This window comes from Phalacrocorax aristotelis, chromosome 26, assembly GCF_949628215.1.
Source record: "Phalacrocorax aristotelis chromosome 26, bGulAri2.1, whole genome shotgun sequence".
In the NCBI taxonomy this organism is placed as follows: Eukaryota; Metazoa; Chordata; class Aves; order Suliformes; family Phalacrocoracidae; genus Phalacrocorax; species Phalacrocorax aristotelis.
In genome coordinates, this window is record NC_134301.1 from 1,510,457 (window position 1) to 1,527,885 (window position 17,429).

General features: G+C 66.9%; 1 protein-coding gene across 1 annotated transcript; it reads right to left on the reverse strand.

Moving 5' to 3' along the window:
• Positions 1-182: 182 nt before the first annotated feature.
• Positions 183-14,815, reverse strand: MAP3K12 (mitogen-activated protein kinase kinase kinase 12). The gene is made up of 14 exons (XM_075075790.1): positions 14,607-14,815; positions 11,323-11,699; positions 10,696-10,879; positions 9,155-9,346; positions 8,224-8,382; positions 7,649-7,807; positions 7,115-7,223; positions 5,440-5,549; positions 5,116-5,232; positions 4,501-4,638; positions 3,620-4,067; positions 3,244-3,314; positions 2,312-2,573; positions 183-349 (listed from the first exon to the last, which is right to left on the reverse strand). Exons 2-14 carry the CDS (start codon positions 11,660-11,662, stop codon positions 257-259), a joined length of 2,382 nt encoding a protein of 793 aa, XP_074931891.1. The 5' UTR covers positions 11,663-11,699; positions 14,607-14,815; the 3' UTR covers positions 183-256.
• Between the last annotated feature and the right edge of the window lie 2,614 nt (positions 14,816-17,429).

Consider the following 17,429-nt stretch of genomic DNA (forward strand, 5'->3'; position numbering starts at 1 on the left):
CTCTCCAGCTCTGGGGTGGGGGCTATTACAGGAGGGCCTACATAAACACAAGCGAGGCAGCCCCCACCCCTGTTCTTCCCACCCCCAAAATAGCCCCCAGTGCCCCCTCCCTGAGTCCTGTTTCCCCCCCCCCCCCACCTCCAGGCACAGAGACAGCACAGAGCTTTCTGTAGAGATCGATAGATATTTATATAAATATTTGGGGCTGTACAAGTGGGGGGGGTGGTGTGTGTGCAGGGGGGTGGGGGGGGACAGGTCACAGGCCGGGGGGGGCTGTGGGCCGGGGGGGCCCCTCGCCGCTGCCTGAGTGGTCCAGCTCCGCGCTGTCGCAGTCTGAGTCCTCGGAGACCTGGGTGGGGGGGACATAAGAGGGGGGGGTTAAACATCCTCAGAGCTTCCCCGTGCCCCACAGCTGGCACTGGGGGGGCTTAGGGGACCCCCCTTCTGCAGGGCAGAGCCCTGAGGACTCTGCCCCCCCGCCCCAAACTAGTCCTAGGGAGCCTCTCCCCAGGCACCCTGCTATTTGGGGGAATCCCCTCTCCACAGCAGCCACCCCTTGGGGCCTTGAGGACCCTCTCCCCAAGCTGATAGATCCTGGGGGCCTTGTGGGACACCCCCCCCCCACCCCAGACATGACACCCAGCACTGGAGGGACCCTGTCCATGTGGTACTTGACCTTGGGGTCTCACAGGACCCCCTCCCCGTGGTACCTGGTCCTGGGGGGAACTCAGGGGCCCCCTTCCCCTGGCCTACCGGGCTGGGGCACCCCTTCCCCATGTTACCCATCTGGGGGGGGACTTTGGGGGACCTGCTCCCCATGAATCCGATCCTGGGGGTGCCTCTCACATGGCATCTGGTCTGGGGGGGGGCTCTGAGCACCCCTTTGCTGTAGTACCTGGTCCTGAGGAGAACCTCATGGGGACCCTCCCCATGGTACCTGCTCCTGGGGGGCCCTGCAGGACCCCTCCCCATAGTGCTTGTTCCTGGGGGGGTCCCTGGGGACCCCACTCCCAGTGATGCTTTATTCCGAGACCCCCCCTGCCCATGGTACCAAGTCCTGCGGGGCCCTGGGGGACCCCTACCTATAGCACCTGGTCTTGGAGGACTCCTGCAGCCCCCTCCTCAAGGTGCTTGGTACTGGGGGACCCCCCTTCCCCTTTTCCTCTGCTACCCCATCGTGGGGAGCCCTGGGGAACCCCTGAATGTGCTATCCAGCCCTGGAGGGCCCTGGGGGACCCCTCCCCATGACAGTCAGTCCCTGGGGGCCCTGAGAGCTCCTCCCTAAGGGACTCGGCCTTTGGCGGGGCTCAGTGGTGACTCCGCCCTGCTGCCCCACTCCCCCCTTGCTACCAGTCCTGGGGAACCCATGACCGTGGTGTTTGGTTCTGGGGACCCTGGCACCCCCTCCCCATGGTGTGTGTCCCTAGGGGGGATCTCCAGAACCTCCTAGAAGACCCACTCCCCATGGTACTTGGTCTTGGGAGGTCTCTGCCTCCCCCCACTCCTTCCCCTTGTTACCTTGTCATAGGGGGGGTTCATAAGACTCCTCCCCAAGGTACCTCATTTGGGGGGGGGGGCACTGGGGAGAGCCCCTCCCCCTCGATAACCCCATCCCAGGGGGCTCAGGGGACATCTACCCTATAACACGCAGCCCCGGGGGGCCCCAGGGACCTCCCCCCCAGGCAATAGCACCCAGCCCTGGGGGCCCAGGGGACACCCTTCCCCTTGCTGACCCCATCCTGGGGAACTATCCCATAGTACCCAGCCCTGGGGGACACAAACGTCGCCCCCCCCCCCAGCCCCCAGGTAATGGTACCAAGCCCTGGGGACCCCTCATTCCATGGTACACAGCCTTGGGGTCCTAGGGACCCTCTTCCCCTTGCAAACCCCAGCCTGAGGGGCTCAAGGGACCCCCTACTCCATAATACCTGACCCTAGTGGACCCTAGGGACCCCCACTCCCAATCCCATAGTACCAAGTCCTGGACCATCCTAGAGACCCCCTTCCCCTTGCTAATCCTGTCCTGGGGGGCGCAGGGGACCCCTATGCCATAATACCAAGCCCTGGGGGACCCTAGGGACCCCCAGCCCATGATACCCACCCCTGGGGAACCCTGAGGGACCCCCTTCCCCTTGCTAACCTCATCCTGGGTAACCTTACGGATCCCCACCCCATAGTACCAGCCCTGGGGAACCCTAGGGACCCCGCACCACACGCTACCCATCCCTGGGAGCACCCCCTCCCACGATGCCGCCCATCCCTGCAGGACTGTGGATGCTCCCCAGCACCCACCCCAGGGTGGGGGCATCACCTTGGGGCTGAGCCCCCCGTGACGGCGGCCGGGACCCTCAGGGGGGGCGGCATCTAGGGGGATCTCGGAGCCCTGGGAGAGCAGGTCCTCGGAGCGGTCGTCGGGACGCTCGTCCGTGTTGGTGCTGCCCACGTCGGGGGTGGCACTGTGTGAGGGCTCGCTCGTGTGCCCCTCGTCCCCATCCCCATCCCCGTCCCCGTCCGAGAAGTTCTCCGAGCTGAAGGTCGACAGCGACTGGCGCTTGCTCATGCCTGGGGGCCACCTGGGATGGGTTGGATGTGGGGGGGTGAGGACCCAGGCACCCACAGAACCCTCTTGCCCCCATCCCAGGTGTTTGGGTTCTCACAGCCTCCCCTACATCCATCCTGGGCAACTGGGCACCCGCTGACCTCCTGCACCCAGCCTGGGGTGGCCCATGACTCATGGACCCCCCCTACACCCATCCCAGCTGTCTGAGCACCCATGGACCCCTCCATGCACACATCCAGGGCATCCAGGCACCCATATGCACCCATCTTGGGCTTCTGTACACCCATGGACCACCCCCACCCAGCACCCATCCTGCGCTTCCAACCACCCATGGACTCCTTCCTGCAACCATCCTGGGTGTCTGAGCATCCATGGGCCTCCCCTGTGCACCCATCCCGGGCACCCACCAACCCCCTGCACCCATCCTGGGCTCCCAAGCAGCTATGGACCCCCCTACACCAAACCTGGGCTTCCAAGGACCCATAGACACCCCTCCTGCACCCATGCTGAAGGCCTGAGCACCCATGGATGCCCTCTCTGCACACATCCTGGGTGTTTGAGCACCCATGGACCCCCCTGCCTAGGGACACAGGCACCCACTGGCCCCCTGCACCCATCCCAGGTGTCTGAGCACCTACAGACCCCCAAATCGATCCTAACATCCAGGGTGGGTCAGCACCCACCTCTGCCGCAGCGGCAGCTCCACCTCGCTGTCCACTTCACCCTCCTCCTCCTCCGACGAGACCCCCCGCTTCTGGGGGTGGAAAGGGGAGGTGTTGGGGTCCTCCTGCTGCACCTCAGGAGGGACCATGGGGTCCTGATCCCCCACCCCCCACCCCTGGAGAGGACACAGGGGTCCTGACACCCCCCCCCCAGGATGACCCAAGGGTCTTGACCCTCCTCCTCAGGAGGCACCTCTGTGTCTGACACCCCACCCCCACCCCAAAACCTATTCCCAGAAGGGATCCAGCCCACTCCCCACTGCTGGGAAGGACCTGGGGGTCCTGTCCCTCCCCCCAAACCCCCCCAAAAAGGGAACCAGGTGGCCAGGGCTCTCACCTGCCCACGGGTGACGGCCGCCCGGTACAGCAGGGCCGCAGGGGTGAGGTGCTGCCCGGCCCCCACTTTCCCACCCCGGCCGGCCCCGCTCTCCCGCTCAGGCTCGCCAGGAGCTGGGGGCCGCGGTGGGGGGGACCCTTGGGTGCCTGTTGCCCCCCCAGGTCCTGCATCAGGTACCGCAGCTGGGGGGGCACCCACAGCCTCCAGGGTGCCTCCAAGGAGGTCAGGGCCGGCAGTGGTTGGGGGGGGTCCGGGCAGTCCCCGGGGGGGTCCGGCCTCGGGGCCCAGCTCCGCGCAGCCCCCCCGGGGTCCCGCTTTGCGATGGCGCCCTTTGGCCCGGCGGCTGCGCCCAGGTGAGGGGGGGCCCTTGGGACACCCTGGCAGGGCCACCTGCGCCATGGCCGCATCCAGCTTGGGCAGCAGCACCTCCGGCTTCAGGATGTCGGGTCTGGGGGGGGACATGGGGAACAACTGCAGATGGGAACCCAGGTGTTCCTGGAATACCCTACACACAGCCAGCAGGGACCCCCATGTCCAGACCCCCCAAAAGATGCCCCCCTCCAAGGGACACTGGCATCTGGATCCCCAGAGCCCCCCAAGCACAGAACCCAGGCACTGAGATGCCACCCCCCTCCCCAAAGGACCCCAGGCACCCAAGCCCCCAGACCACCCCCCAAAGGACCCAAGTGTCCAGGCTCCCAAACCCCTCCAAGGACCCACATGTCCATGTCCCCAGACCCACCCCCAACCTTGAGGGACCCACATATCCATGCCCCCACCCCGCTCCAAAGCACCCAGGAGTCCAAACCCCCAGACCCCTCCACCCCAGAGGACCCAGGGTCCACCCCTTCCCGCCGAGGGACTCAGGTGTCCAGGCGCACCGCTTGCCGTGGGGTGAGAGCTTCTGGGGAACGTTGCGTTTCTTGATGAGGGTCTCGACGGCGTTGCCATGCAGGAGCCCCCGCGGCGCCCGTGGCTTGAAGAGTCCAGGGTAGCGCTTCTCCAGCGCCTGCTCCCGCCTGCCATGGGCCACGTGTGGGTGCCCGCACCAGGGGATGCAGTGTGGGGTGGCCGTGGCCTTGGGGTGGGGGCCATGGGGTGGGTAAATGCTGGTTGTGGGCTCTGGGTAGCCGTGGGGTGAGTATAGCGGGGATCATGGGCATGGGACGGCCATCAGGTAGACATAGGGTTGGCCATGACCATAGGGTTGGTATAGCGCTGGCTACAGCAATGGGGTGGGTATAGGGTTGGCCATGGTGATGGGGTGGCCATAGGGTAGACATAGGGTTGGCCCTGACCATAGGGTTGGTATAGTGCTGGCTACAGCAATGGGGTAGACATAGGGTTGGCCATGGCCATGGGCCGGCCATAGGGTAGACACAGGGTTGGCCATGACCATAGGGTTGGTATAGCATTGGCTACAGCAGTGGGGTGGGTATAGGGGATGCTGTGGGGTTCTGGGAGTGCTGTTGGGTGCTGGGGTGGTGCCCGCTCACCTAAGCAGCTCCTTCTCCTTGAGCTCCAGCTGCAGCATGAGGGCGCTGAGCTCCATGTAGAGGTTGTTGGCGCGCTCCAGCTTGCGCTCGTAGTGCTCCCGGATGTCCAGCGCGTGTCTAGCAGCCGGGGCACGCGTGGCATCAGTACATGCAACCCACGGCACCCAGTACCCGCCATGCATAAGGGCAAGCACCCAACACCCCTCCTTGTACCCTGGCACCCCCTGATACCCCCTGATCCTAGTCCCCCCGCCATGTCCCTGATGCCCCTGTGGCCATGGCACCCTGTGACCCCACTGTCCATGTCCCGCGGACGGGCCCCACCGGAGCTCCTCGCGCCGGCGGTTGATGAGCTCCTCTTCCAGCCGGTGCAGACACGTCCCCTCCGACTTGATCTTCTCGAAGTGCAGCTTCACCTCCTCCCGCCACTCCGCCTGCGGCACGTGGGCACCAGCTACCAGGGGCACCCCAGCAAGCGAGCGCCCCGCGCTACATGCTACCACACGCACCGGGCACCCTGGGCACCAGGCACTGGCTACCATGGGCACTGGGTGCCCCAGGCACTGGGTCCCACAGGCACTGGGCACTACAGGCACCAGTTACTGCAGGCACTGGGCACCCCGGGCACTGGGTCCCACAGGCACTGGGCAACACAGGCACCAGTTACTGCAGGCACTGGGCACCCCGGGCACTGGGTCCCATAGGCACTGGGTCCCACAGGCACTGGTCAACACAGGCACCAGTTACTGCAGGCACTGGGCAACCCGGGCACTGGTCAACACAGGCACCAGTTACTGCAGGCACTGGGCACCCCGGGCACTGGGCACCCCGGGCATTGGGTCCCACAGGCACTGGGCAACACGGGCACCAGTTACTGCAGGCACTGGGCACCCTAGGCACTGGGCACCCCGGGCACTGGGCACCCCTGGCACCAGTTACTGCAGGCACTGGGCACCCCGGGCACTGGGCACCCCGGGCACTGGGCACCCCTGGCACCAGTTACTGCAGGCACTGGGCACCCCGGGCACTGGGCACCCCGGGCATTGGGTCCCACAGGCACTGGGCAACACGGGCACCAGTTACTGCAGGCACTGGGCACCCTAGGCACTGGGCACCCCGGGCACTGGGCACCCCGGGCACCAGTTACTGCAGGCACTGGGCACCCCGGGCACTGGGCACCCCGGGCACTGGGCACCCCTGGCACCAGTTACTGCAGGCACTGGGCACCCCGGGCACTGGGCACCCCGGGCACTGGGTCCCACAGGCACTGGGCAACACGGGCACCAGTTACTGCAGGCACTGGGCACCCCGGGCACTGGGCACCCCAGGCACTGGGCACCCCTGGCACCAGTTACTGCAGGCACTGGGCACCCCGGGCACTGGGCACCCCTGGCACTGGGCACTACAGGCACTAGTTACTCTAGGCACTGGCGACCAGCTACCATGGGCATGAGATACCCCAGGCACCACGCACTCCGCACACTGCACTACCTGGGTCCAGCTACTCTAGGCACTGGGATATGCTGGGCATGGCTACCATGAGCACTGGGATATACTGGGACTGGATACACTGGGCACCAGCTACTGCTGGCAACAGTTGCTCCAGCACCAGCCCTCAGAGTCACTGGGATTTGAAGCAGGTCTCCTTTGGGGTTTGGGAACATTGGGGTGCTGGGGGGTCTCTCGGTGATGAGTATTTTGGGGGTGAATGGGGTGCTGGGGACCCCAGGGTGCTGGGTACCTGGGATTTGAAGTAGCTGTCCTGCAGGGTTTGGGGGTCCCAGGGTACTGGGGGGGTCCCAGGGTGCCGGGGTATCCCAGGGGTCCTGGGGTGCTGGGGGTTCTGGGGGTCCCAGGTGTGGGGTACCTGGGATTTGAAGTAGCTGTCCTGCAGGGTTTGGGGGTCCCAGGGTACTGGGGGGTCCTTGGGTGCTGGTGGGAGGGTCCCAGGGTGCTGGGGGGGGTCCCTGGGGTTCTGAGGGTCCCAGGTGCGGGGTACCTGGGATTTGAAGTAGGTCTCCTGGGGGGTGGAGAGGACGTCGGCGGAGGCGATGTCAAGGTGCAGCAGGATCTGGCGGAAGGACGGCCGGTTCCGGGGCTTGCTGTTCCTGGGGGGAGCAGCATGGCACTGGGTGCAGGCCGGGGGGCCGGCTGGGTGCTGGGGGGGTGCTGGGGCTTTTTGGGACCACGGGCAGAGAAGGGTGCACAGGACACATGGGGTGCCTGAGGTGCAGCCTGCCATGGGGTGCCCATAGGCAGACCCCACAGGGTGGGGGTGCCTCCAGGATGGGGGGCCCTATGACCAGGGATCTCCCCTACACTGCCCACATTGGGGCACCCATGGTGGGGTCCCTCAGGGTGGTCCCTACAGTGGGGTGCCCATGGTGCGGTCCCCCATGGCATGACCCACCCATGGCATGGGTGCCCATGGCATGGCCCCAGGCGGGGTGTCCCCACGGTGGGGTGTCCCCGTGGTGGGGTGTCCCCACGATGGGTTGCCCCCAGGCGGGGGTCTCCCCTCGGGCGCACTCACCAACACTGGCGCAGCAGCACCTTGAAGCCGTCGGGGCAGCCCGAGGGGACGGGCAGGTGGAGGCTGTTGCTGCCCACCCCCCAGATGATGGCCGAGGAGTCCACGTCCTTGTAGGGGATCTCACCTGTCAGCAGCTCCCACAGCACCACCCCGAAGGACCTGGGGGCACCAGCACCCATGGCCCCCGTCACCCACGGCTGAGCACCCCCAGAGTCTTCCCGCTGTCCCCTGGTCCCCCTTGCCCTGCCCCAGTGTCCCCTTCCTGCCTCTGCCCATGCTGGTGTCCCCTATGTCCCCTGCCCCTCCTGACGTCCCTCAACCCTGTCCTCGCAATGTCCCCACCAGCACCCCCAGTGTCCCCATCTCTGTTCCCCCCAGGTGTCCCTGAGGCCTCGTGTCCCTGATGTCCTTGCAATGTCCCCTCTTCCTATTGTCCCCAATGCCTCCTGAGCCCCCCAGTGCCCCCATTGCCTCCCAAAGCCCCCTGTGTTGCTGTGTCCCCAACGCCACCATGGTTCCTCAGTGTCCCTAAGTTTCCCATGTCCCCAATGTCCCCGAGGTCCCTGCGCCCTCACCAGATGTCAACCTTCTCGGAGACAGGCTCGTTGCGGATGACCTCGGGTGCCATCCAGGCCACGGTGCCGGCGAAGGACATCTTGGTGCTCTTGTCAATAAGCTCCTTGGAGGTGCCGAAGTCCGAGATCTTCACCACGTCGTCGTAGGTGATGAGCATGCTGGGGGGCACCCACTCAGCGCCACGCCAGCACCACACCAATGACACGCCAATGACACGGGCACGGCACCGCCACGGGCATGCAACTGCTATGAGCATCATCAGGTCATGGGTAGGCCACCACCATGGCCACAACACCAGCATGGACATGGCACAACCACAACACCATTATGGACATGGCACCACCACCATGGATGGACATGGCACCACCATGGGCACGGTGCCGTCATGGGCACGCAACCGCCATGAGCATGGTCCTGCTGTGGGCATGCAACCGCCATGGACACAGCACCGCCACCACAAGCATGGCACCACCACGGTCATGCAATTGCTATGGGCATGGAACCACCACGGGTATGGTACTGCCATGGACATACAACGTTCACAGACATGCAACCACCAAGGTCATTGAGCTGCCATGGGCACAGCACTGTCATGGACATGCCAATGCCATGGACACGCAGCCACCATCGACAGGGCACTGCTATGGGCATGCAGCTCCCACGGGCGCTGCATCACTGTGGGCCCGGCATGGCCATGGCACCACCAAGGACGCGTCACCGCCATAGACGTGGCATCACCATGGGCATGCAACCGTCACCGACACGCAGCCATTGACGACAAGGTACCGCCACACGTATGGCACTGCCACTGTCATGCAACTACCACATGCATGTCCCCACCACGGACACGGCACCATCGTGGCCACGGCACGGCCGGGGTCACCCACCCCAGCACCCACGGGTCCTCCCCAAGCCCCTGTTCCCGCTCACTTGGGTGACTTGAGGTCGCGGTGGATGATCTTGTGGAGGTGCAGGTAGTTCATGCCGCCGGCGATGCCCATGGACCAGTCGACGAGGAGGGAGGGGGTGACCTTGCGCCCGGCGCGCAGCACCTCGTACAGCTGGCCCTGGGCGCAGAACTCCATGATGATGCAGTAGCAGGGTGCCTGGGTGCACACACCCCTGCGGGCACAGCGGCACCCTCAGCACCCGCTGCCCGGCCAGCCGGGACACGCAGCAGCACCGGGGCACCCAACTGTATTGGGGCACCCAACTTCTCCAGGGTGCTTGTAAGCATCCATCTGCACCAGAACACTTGGCTGCACCCTGGTACCTGTCAGCATCCATCAGTGCTGGAGCACCCAGGTCATCAGTTAGACTAGGAGCACCCATCTGCATCGTGGGCACCCCTCTGCACCCAGACACCCAGTAGCACTGGGATACCGGGGCATCCACCTGATTTGGGGCACCCATCAGCACCCAGATCACGCTGCCCTGAGAGTGGCCCGAGACAGACCTGTCCCGTGCGTGGCCATCCCCTGCGCCACACGTGAGTCATGCCAGTGTGCCCCATGTACATGGCGTGCCGGTGCCCCGGGTCCATGCCGTGTCCTGACCACCCGGGTCCATGCCGTGCTGGTGTTCCCCATGCACATGTCTCAGCCACGACCCTTATGCCTGCGCCCATGGCATGTCCATGCCTGTGTCCATTCCATGTCCATGCTCATGCCCATGGTGTTCCCCATGACCATGGCGTGTCCATGCCTCATGCTGTGGTCACGCCCATGCCGTGTCCACATCCTGTGCCCATGAGGTTCCCCATGACCGTGGCTTGGCCATGGCGTGTCCATGCTTCATGCTGTGGTCATGCCCATGACCACGCCATGTCCATGTTCATGCCCATGGTGTTCCCCATGACCATGGCGTGTCCATGCCTCATGCTGCGGTCATGCCCATGCCATGTCCACGTCCTGTGCCCATGGAGTTCCCCATGACTGTGGCTTGGCCATGGCGTGTCCATGCTTCATGCTGTGGTCATGCCCATAACCACACCATGTCCATGGTGTTCCCCATGACCATGCCATGTCCATGCCTCATGCCATGTCCATGCCCACGCCGTGTTCATGCTCATGCCCATGGCATTCCCCATGCCCATGCCATGCCCATGCCACATCCATGCCCTGTGCCCATGGTGATCCCCATGACCATGGCTTTCCCATGGCATGTCCATGTGCCGTACTGTGCTCATGACCGTGCCATGTCCATGCCTCCATCCCTCATGCCCATGGCATGTCCATGTCTATGCCCCATGCCCATGGCATGTCCACGCCCCAAACCACATCCATGACCATGCCGTGTCCATGCCCTATGCCCAGAGTGTTCTCCATGCCCACCGCTTGTCCATGCCACAACCGCACTCCATGACCATGGCATGACCATGCCGCATGCCGTGTCCATGGTGTCCCCATGCCCATACCACGTCCGTGCCAATGCCCTTGCCCCACGCCGGTGCTGGCAGCACCCACGCTCACTTGAAGGTGATGATGTTGGGGTGCTTGAGCTTGCGCAGGTGCTTGATGTCGGTCTCCTTGAGGTCCCGCACCTTCTTCACGGCCACCTCCTCGCCATGGAAGCGGCCCAGGAAGACGGCGCCCTGCGCCCCGCTGCCCACCCACTGCAGGTCCAGGATCTCCTCGAATGGCACCTCCCAGGGGTCTGCGGGCACCCACGCGCACGGCACCCACACATCAGCACCCCCGGGTGCACCCACGCCCACGGCACCTCCATGCTGTCACGGGCAGGGTGCAACCCCCCCTTGGCACCCTCACCCCAGCCCTACCGCCCCCCACCCTGCCCCATTGAACCCTCTGCACCCCTGCACCCACTCCCTGCCCCACTGCCCCCTGCTTTGCCCCACTGCACCCTTCTTTGCCCCATCCCTATCCCATTGCACCCCTTTCCCTGACCAATCACCACCCCTTTTCCCTCAGCACCCCAGTACTCCTTTCCCTGTCCCATAGCACCCTCCTTTGCCCCACAGCACCCCCCTTTGCCCCACTGCATCCTCCCAGTCCCCTTGCACCCTCCCTGCTCCATTGCACCCTCCTGGCCCCCTTGCACCCTCCCAGCCCCATAGCACCCATGCTGCACCCCCTCACCTTCCTGGGGGTGCTTGTGCTCGGCGGCGTAGGCTTTGCCGATCATGGTCCAGACGGGCTTGAGGCAGCCAAAAAGCCCCTCCAGGAACCCCCCACCCGCCTGGCACCGCAGGTGGGCGGCCTCGGCGGCCAGGGGCCCCGCTCCCTCGGGACCCAGGTCAGGGTGCCGGGGGGGCCCGCGGCGGGGCCAGGCCTCGGGGGGGGCGGTGGGGGCGGCGGGGGCGGTGGGCAGCACGTCGCGCAGCACGCACTGCGTGGGGGTCAGCTCCTGCTCCGGGGTCCCGTCCGAGGCCAGCGCCAGCGAGGGCGAGGGCGTCCGCGTCTCGTGCAGGCAGGCCATGGCGGGGGCCCCCCGCGCCCCCCCGCCGCCCCCCGGCCTGCGGGAGGGGCCGTCAGTCCGGAGTGGGGGTGTACCCCGTCTTGTACCCGTGGGCACCCCCTTGTACATGCACCTGCACCCCTCGCCCCTCTGTCTGCAGTCTCATCTGCGCACCTCACCCCGTCACGTGCATGGGCACCCCCTTGCACCCGTGGGTGCAACCCCATGTGTACACCCCTGTGCATGCATGTGCACCCCTTGCACCTGTGTCTGCAGCCCCACACATGTGTGTACACCCATGGGCACCCCATTGCATGCATCTCTACCCCTCGCAACGCTGTCTGCAGCCCCAGCTGTGCACACACCCCCCCGTCGCGTGCATGGGCACCCTCTTCCACCCATGGGTGCAACCCCATGTATACACCCCTGTGCATTCACGTGCACCCCTCTTCAACCATGTCTGCAGCCCCACACGTGCGCACACCCCCCTTACACCCATGGGCACCCCCTTACAAGCATGAGCACCCACTTGCACCCAAGTGGAACCCAGTGCATGCACCCCCTTGCAACCATGTCTGTAGCCCCATGTGTGAACCCCCTTGCACCGACGGGCACCCCCTTGCATGCATGGGCGCCCCTTTACATGCTGTGCACCCCCTTGCACCCCCTTGCAGCCATGGGCACCCCCTTGCACAAGCACCTGCACCCCTCGCCCCTCTGTCTGCAGCCCCACCTGTGCACACACACCCCCCCCATCGTGTGCATGGGCACCCCCTTGCACCCATGGGTGCAACCCCATGTGTACACCCCTGTGCATGCATGTGCACCCCTTGCACCTGTGGCTGTAGCCCCACACGTGTGTGCACCCCCTCGCACGCACGGGCACCCTTTTACACACGTGTGCACCCCCTTGCACCAATGCCTGCAGCCCTGCATGCGTGTGCACCCCTTGCACCCATGGGTGCAGCCCCATGCTTGGAGACCCTCACAACCACAGGAACCCCATTGCAGGCACCAGCACCCATGTGTGCAGCCCCACGTGTGTGTGCATCCCCTTGCACGCACACGCACCACCTCACATGCATGTGTACCCCCTTGCACTCACGTGTGCAGCCTAACATGTGTGTGCACCCCCAGCACGGGTGCGCACCCCCTGGCACACACGTGTGCACTGCACCCCCTTACAGACACGTGCACCCTTGTGTGCAGGCCTACCCCTCGCACACACATGCACCCTCTTGCACGTGTGTGTGCACCCCTACACATGTATGCGCCCCCCCCTCCTGTGTGCGCACCCCCTTGCACACGTGCAGCCCTCTTCACACATGTGCGTGCACCCCACGAGGGTGGGGGGGCTGGAAGAGAGCACACAAGCGTGCAAGAGGGCGCAGAAGCATGTAAGGGTGCACAGGAGCGTGCAAGGGTGTGCACAAGCGTGCAAGAGGGCGTGCAAATATGCCAGGGGAAACTGAGGCAGGGCTGGCGGGGGGGGGGGGCCCAGGCGTCCGGAGGGGTTCGGGGGGGACCCGGGGAGGGGGAGGAGGGGATCGGGCCCCATCCAGCTCCCCTGAAAATTGGGGGGGGGACATGGGGAGGGGGGAGTTGCCATGGCAACCGCGGAGCCGGCGGATGAGGTCATCACTAAAATTAGGTGGTGCGGGGGGGGGGGGGGTGTGTGAGTCACCGCGGGGGGGCGTGGGCGGGGCTTAGCGTCACCCCGAGGGACCCAGGCGTCCGGGCCGGGGGGGGTGGGGGGGGTGGGCGGGATCGACCCGCCCCTCCAGGTGTCGTGTGTGTGTGTCCCCCCCCGTGGTGACATCACGTCACGCGGTGACGTCATCCCGGTAAGGGATGGAGCCTCCCCCCTCCCCCCCCGGCGGCTCCGCACGGGGAAACTGAGGCAGAAGCGGGGAACCAGCGACCCGGGGGGGCGGGGGTGGGGCGGTGTGTGTTTATGTCACGACATGCGACAGCGCCGGCCCCGTGTCGCGACAGAGCAGAGCTGGAGGAGGGGAGCGGGGGGGGAGAGAGCGCCCCCCGCGCCGCCCCCGCCGGCATGGCATGTCGGGACATGGCGCCCTGTCGCGACACGGGAGGAGTTGGACGGGCTGCGAGGGGCACACGCGTGTGCGTGGGGGGAGGGGTGAGCACACGCGTGTACAAGCGGGCGCACAGGCCTGGGGTAGTTGCACACCCCTGTAGGGGCGCCCACGCGCGTGCACAGGGCGGCACGCGCGCGGGGGGGTGGGCACACGCGTGTGCAAGGGGGGGCACGTGCGTGTGAGGGGGGTGCACGTGTGTGCAGGGGGTGCACCCACGCGTGCAACGGGGTGCGAGCCCACACGCAGGTGCAAGGGGTTGCACGCCCCCAGGCAGGGGGGTTGCACACGCGCGCGTGCAAGGAGCGGGCACGCTCGTGTGCAAGGGGTGTGTGCGTGCACGCGCGCGTGCAAGGCACTGCACACGCGTGCTGGGGGGGCACACGCGTGGCGGGGGAGTTGGGGGGGGAACACGCGTGCCTGCAGGCCGTTGCACACGCGTGTGCAAGGTGGGGCGCACACGCGTGGGCACGGGAGGGGGGGTGCGAGCACGTCTGCGAGGTTGCGGGGGGGTGGTGTCACGCGCGTGGCACGGAGCTGCCCACGCGTGTGCAAGAGCGGGGGGTGGGGGGGGGCACACGCGTGTGCAAGAGGCCGCTCGTGTCCCCTCCCCCACCCCCAGCCCCCCCTTACCGAGCCGCCGGGGGCACCCAGGCGTCCGGGAAGGGGGGAGGGGAGGTGCGGCCCCCTCCCTTCCCCCCCCCCGGGCCCGGCCTGGCGGGGGGACCCAGGCGTCCGGGGGTGGGGGAGGGGAGCACGTGCCCCCCCCCATTCCAGCCGCATCCCTGGTCCTACCCCCCCCTCCGGTGCCCGCCCTCCCCACCCCCCCGGGCCTCCCGCCGCGGCCCCGTGCCCGGTGCCGGTACCTGGGGGGGTGCGGGCCCCGCGCCCGGCGGTGCCGGTGGGGGTGATGCCGGTGGTGCCGGTGATGCCGGGGGGTGATGCCGGTGATGCCGGGGGTGGTACCGGGACCGGGGTTGGGCCCGGTGGGGCCGGGGGGGGGGCGGGGCGGGCGGGGCCGGTACCGGGGGCCGGTGCCGCGGTCAGGGAGAGCGGAGCGGAACGGCCCCGCCCGGCGCTCGGCGCGGCCCCGCCCCGCCCGCCCCGCCCCGGCCCCGCCCGGCACCGGGAACCACCGGCACCGGGCACCCGCCGGCACCCGGGACCCCCACACCGGCACCCGAGGACCACCGGCACCGGGCACCCACCGGCACCCGGGATCACCGGCACCGGGCACCCAACCGGCACCGGGACATCCACACCGGCACCCACCAGCACCGACACCGGGACCCCCATACCGGCCCCGAGCACCCACTGGCACCGGGACCCAACACCGGCACCCAGGACCCCTAGCACCAGGACCCGCCAGCACTAGGACCCCCATACTGCAGCCGGGACCACCGGCACCAGGCACCCTCCAGCGCTGGGCACCCACCAGCACCGGCACTAGGACCCCCAAACCAGCACCAGGCACCCACTGGCACCGGGACCCAACATCGGCACCCAGACCCCTGGCACCAGGACCCACCAGCACTAGGACCCCCATACTGGCACCGGGCACCCTCCAGCACTGGGCACCCACCGGCACTGGCACTGGGACCCCCATACCGGCACCCAGGACCCCCATACGGGCACTGGGCACCCACCGGCACTGGGACCCCCCACACCAGCGCCTGGGACCACCAGCACTGGGACCCCATACCGGCACCGGGACCCCCACACCAGCGCCTGGGACCACCAGCACTGGGACCCCCATACCGCACCAGGACCCCCACACCAGCACCCGGGACCACCAGCACTGGGAACCCACCAGTACCAGGGACTGGGACCCCCATACCGGGACCAGCACCAGGACCACCATACCGGCACTGGGGACCCCAAATCGCACCAGGACCCCCCATATTGGCACCAGCACTGGTACTGGACCCCCCTACCGGTACTGGACCACCAGCACAGGATGCCCCCACCGGCACTGGACCCCCCTATTCCAGTATCGGGACCACCAGGACTGGGACCCAAACTGCGCCAGGACCCCTGACCACTCCCGGGACCCCCCAGGACTGGCGCCCCCGGTGCTCCCCCGCCACCCAAACTGGGGACCCCCCCCCGCGGTGCCAGCACCACCCAGGCTCCCCAAGTACAATCCCAGTGCCCCCAGTCCAGGTGTGCTTCTGACCCCAGTGCTCCCAGTCTGTCCCCAGAGCTCCCAGTATGGGAGTCCCTCCGTCCCCAGTGCTCCCGGTCTCTCCACAGTGCTCCTAGTATGAGTGTCCTGTCCCAGTGCTCCCAGTCTGTCCTCACAGCTCCCAGTCCAGGTGTGAGTCTGTCCCCAGTGCTCCCAGTTCAGGAATCCCTGTGCCCACTGCTCCCAGTCTGTCCCCAGCGCTCCCAGTCTGGGTGTCCCCCTGTGCCCACTGCTCCCAGTCCTGTCCCCAGCGCTCCCAGTCTGGGTGTCCCCCTGTGCCCACTGCTCCAGTCTGTCCCCAGCGCTCCCAGTCTGGGTGTCCCCCTGTGCCCACTGCTCCCAGTCTGTCCCCAGCGCTCCCAGTCTGGGTGTCCCCCCTGTGCCCACTGCTCCCAGTCTGTCCCCAGCGCTCCCAGTCTGGGTGTCCCCCTGTGCCCACTGCTCCCAGTCTGTCCCCAGCGCTCCCAGTCTGGTGTCCCCCTGTCCCTGCTGCTTCCAGTTGATTCCCAGTGCTCCTGGTCTGCTCCCAACCCAGTGTGATTCTGTCCCCAGTGCTTCCAGTACTCCCAATCCAGGCATTCCTGTCCCCACTGCTCCAGCCTGTCCCCAGTGCTCCCAGTCTGGGTGTCCCCCTGTGCCCACCCAGTGCTCCCAGTATGTCCCCAGTGCTCCCAGTATGGGTGTCCCCCTGTCCCCAGTGCTTCCAGTTGATTCCCAGTGCTCCCAGTCCAGTGTGATTCTGTCCCCAGTGCTTCCAGTTTGCTTCCAGTACTCCAGTCTAGGCGTCCCTGTCCCCACTGCTCCCAGCCTGTCCCCAGTGTTCCCAGTCCAGGTGTCCCCGTCCCCACTGCTCCCAGTCTAGTCCCAGTGCCCCCAGTCTGCTCCCAGTGCAGACGTCCACTTGTCCCCATGGCCCCTTGTCCGACCCGTCACAGCCCACCCATCCCAGCCTGACCTCGTCACCGCTGGCCTGTCCCCACCACTGCCTGTCCGTCTGTCCCCCTCCCTGTCTGTCTGTCCCTTATCAGCCCCTGTCACACCCTGCTCACATCCCCACCAAACCCTCCCTGTCTCTCCCTGTCCGTCTGTCCCCATCAGACCCAGGCCGTCCCCACTGTCCCCACCCACCCCTCTCCCATCCCCTCTGTCCCTCTGTCCTTGTCCCTTGTCTGTCCATCCTTATCACCATCCATTGACCCCCCCCCCCTCCATCCAGAGGGGGAAACTGAGGCAGGGCCGCCCCCCCCGCTCCCGGCCTCCCGCGTCCTCCACCTTCCCAGCATTCCCAGCGCGGGGGGTGATGGGAAGTGTAGTCTGCCGGGGACCGGCACGGCCTCGCTGCCCCCCCGACGGACTACACTTCCCATCACCCCCCGCGGCGCCACGATCCCATCGTCCCCCGCGGGGCGGCGGGGGCGGAGCGAGCGCCCCCTGGCGGCGCGGGCGGCGCGGCGGCGGGGACGGGAGCGCGGCGGGGATGAGCGAGGAGGGGGCGGGCGGCGGG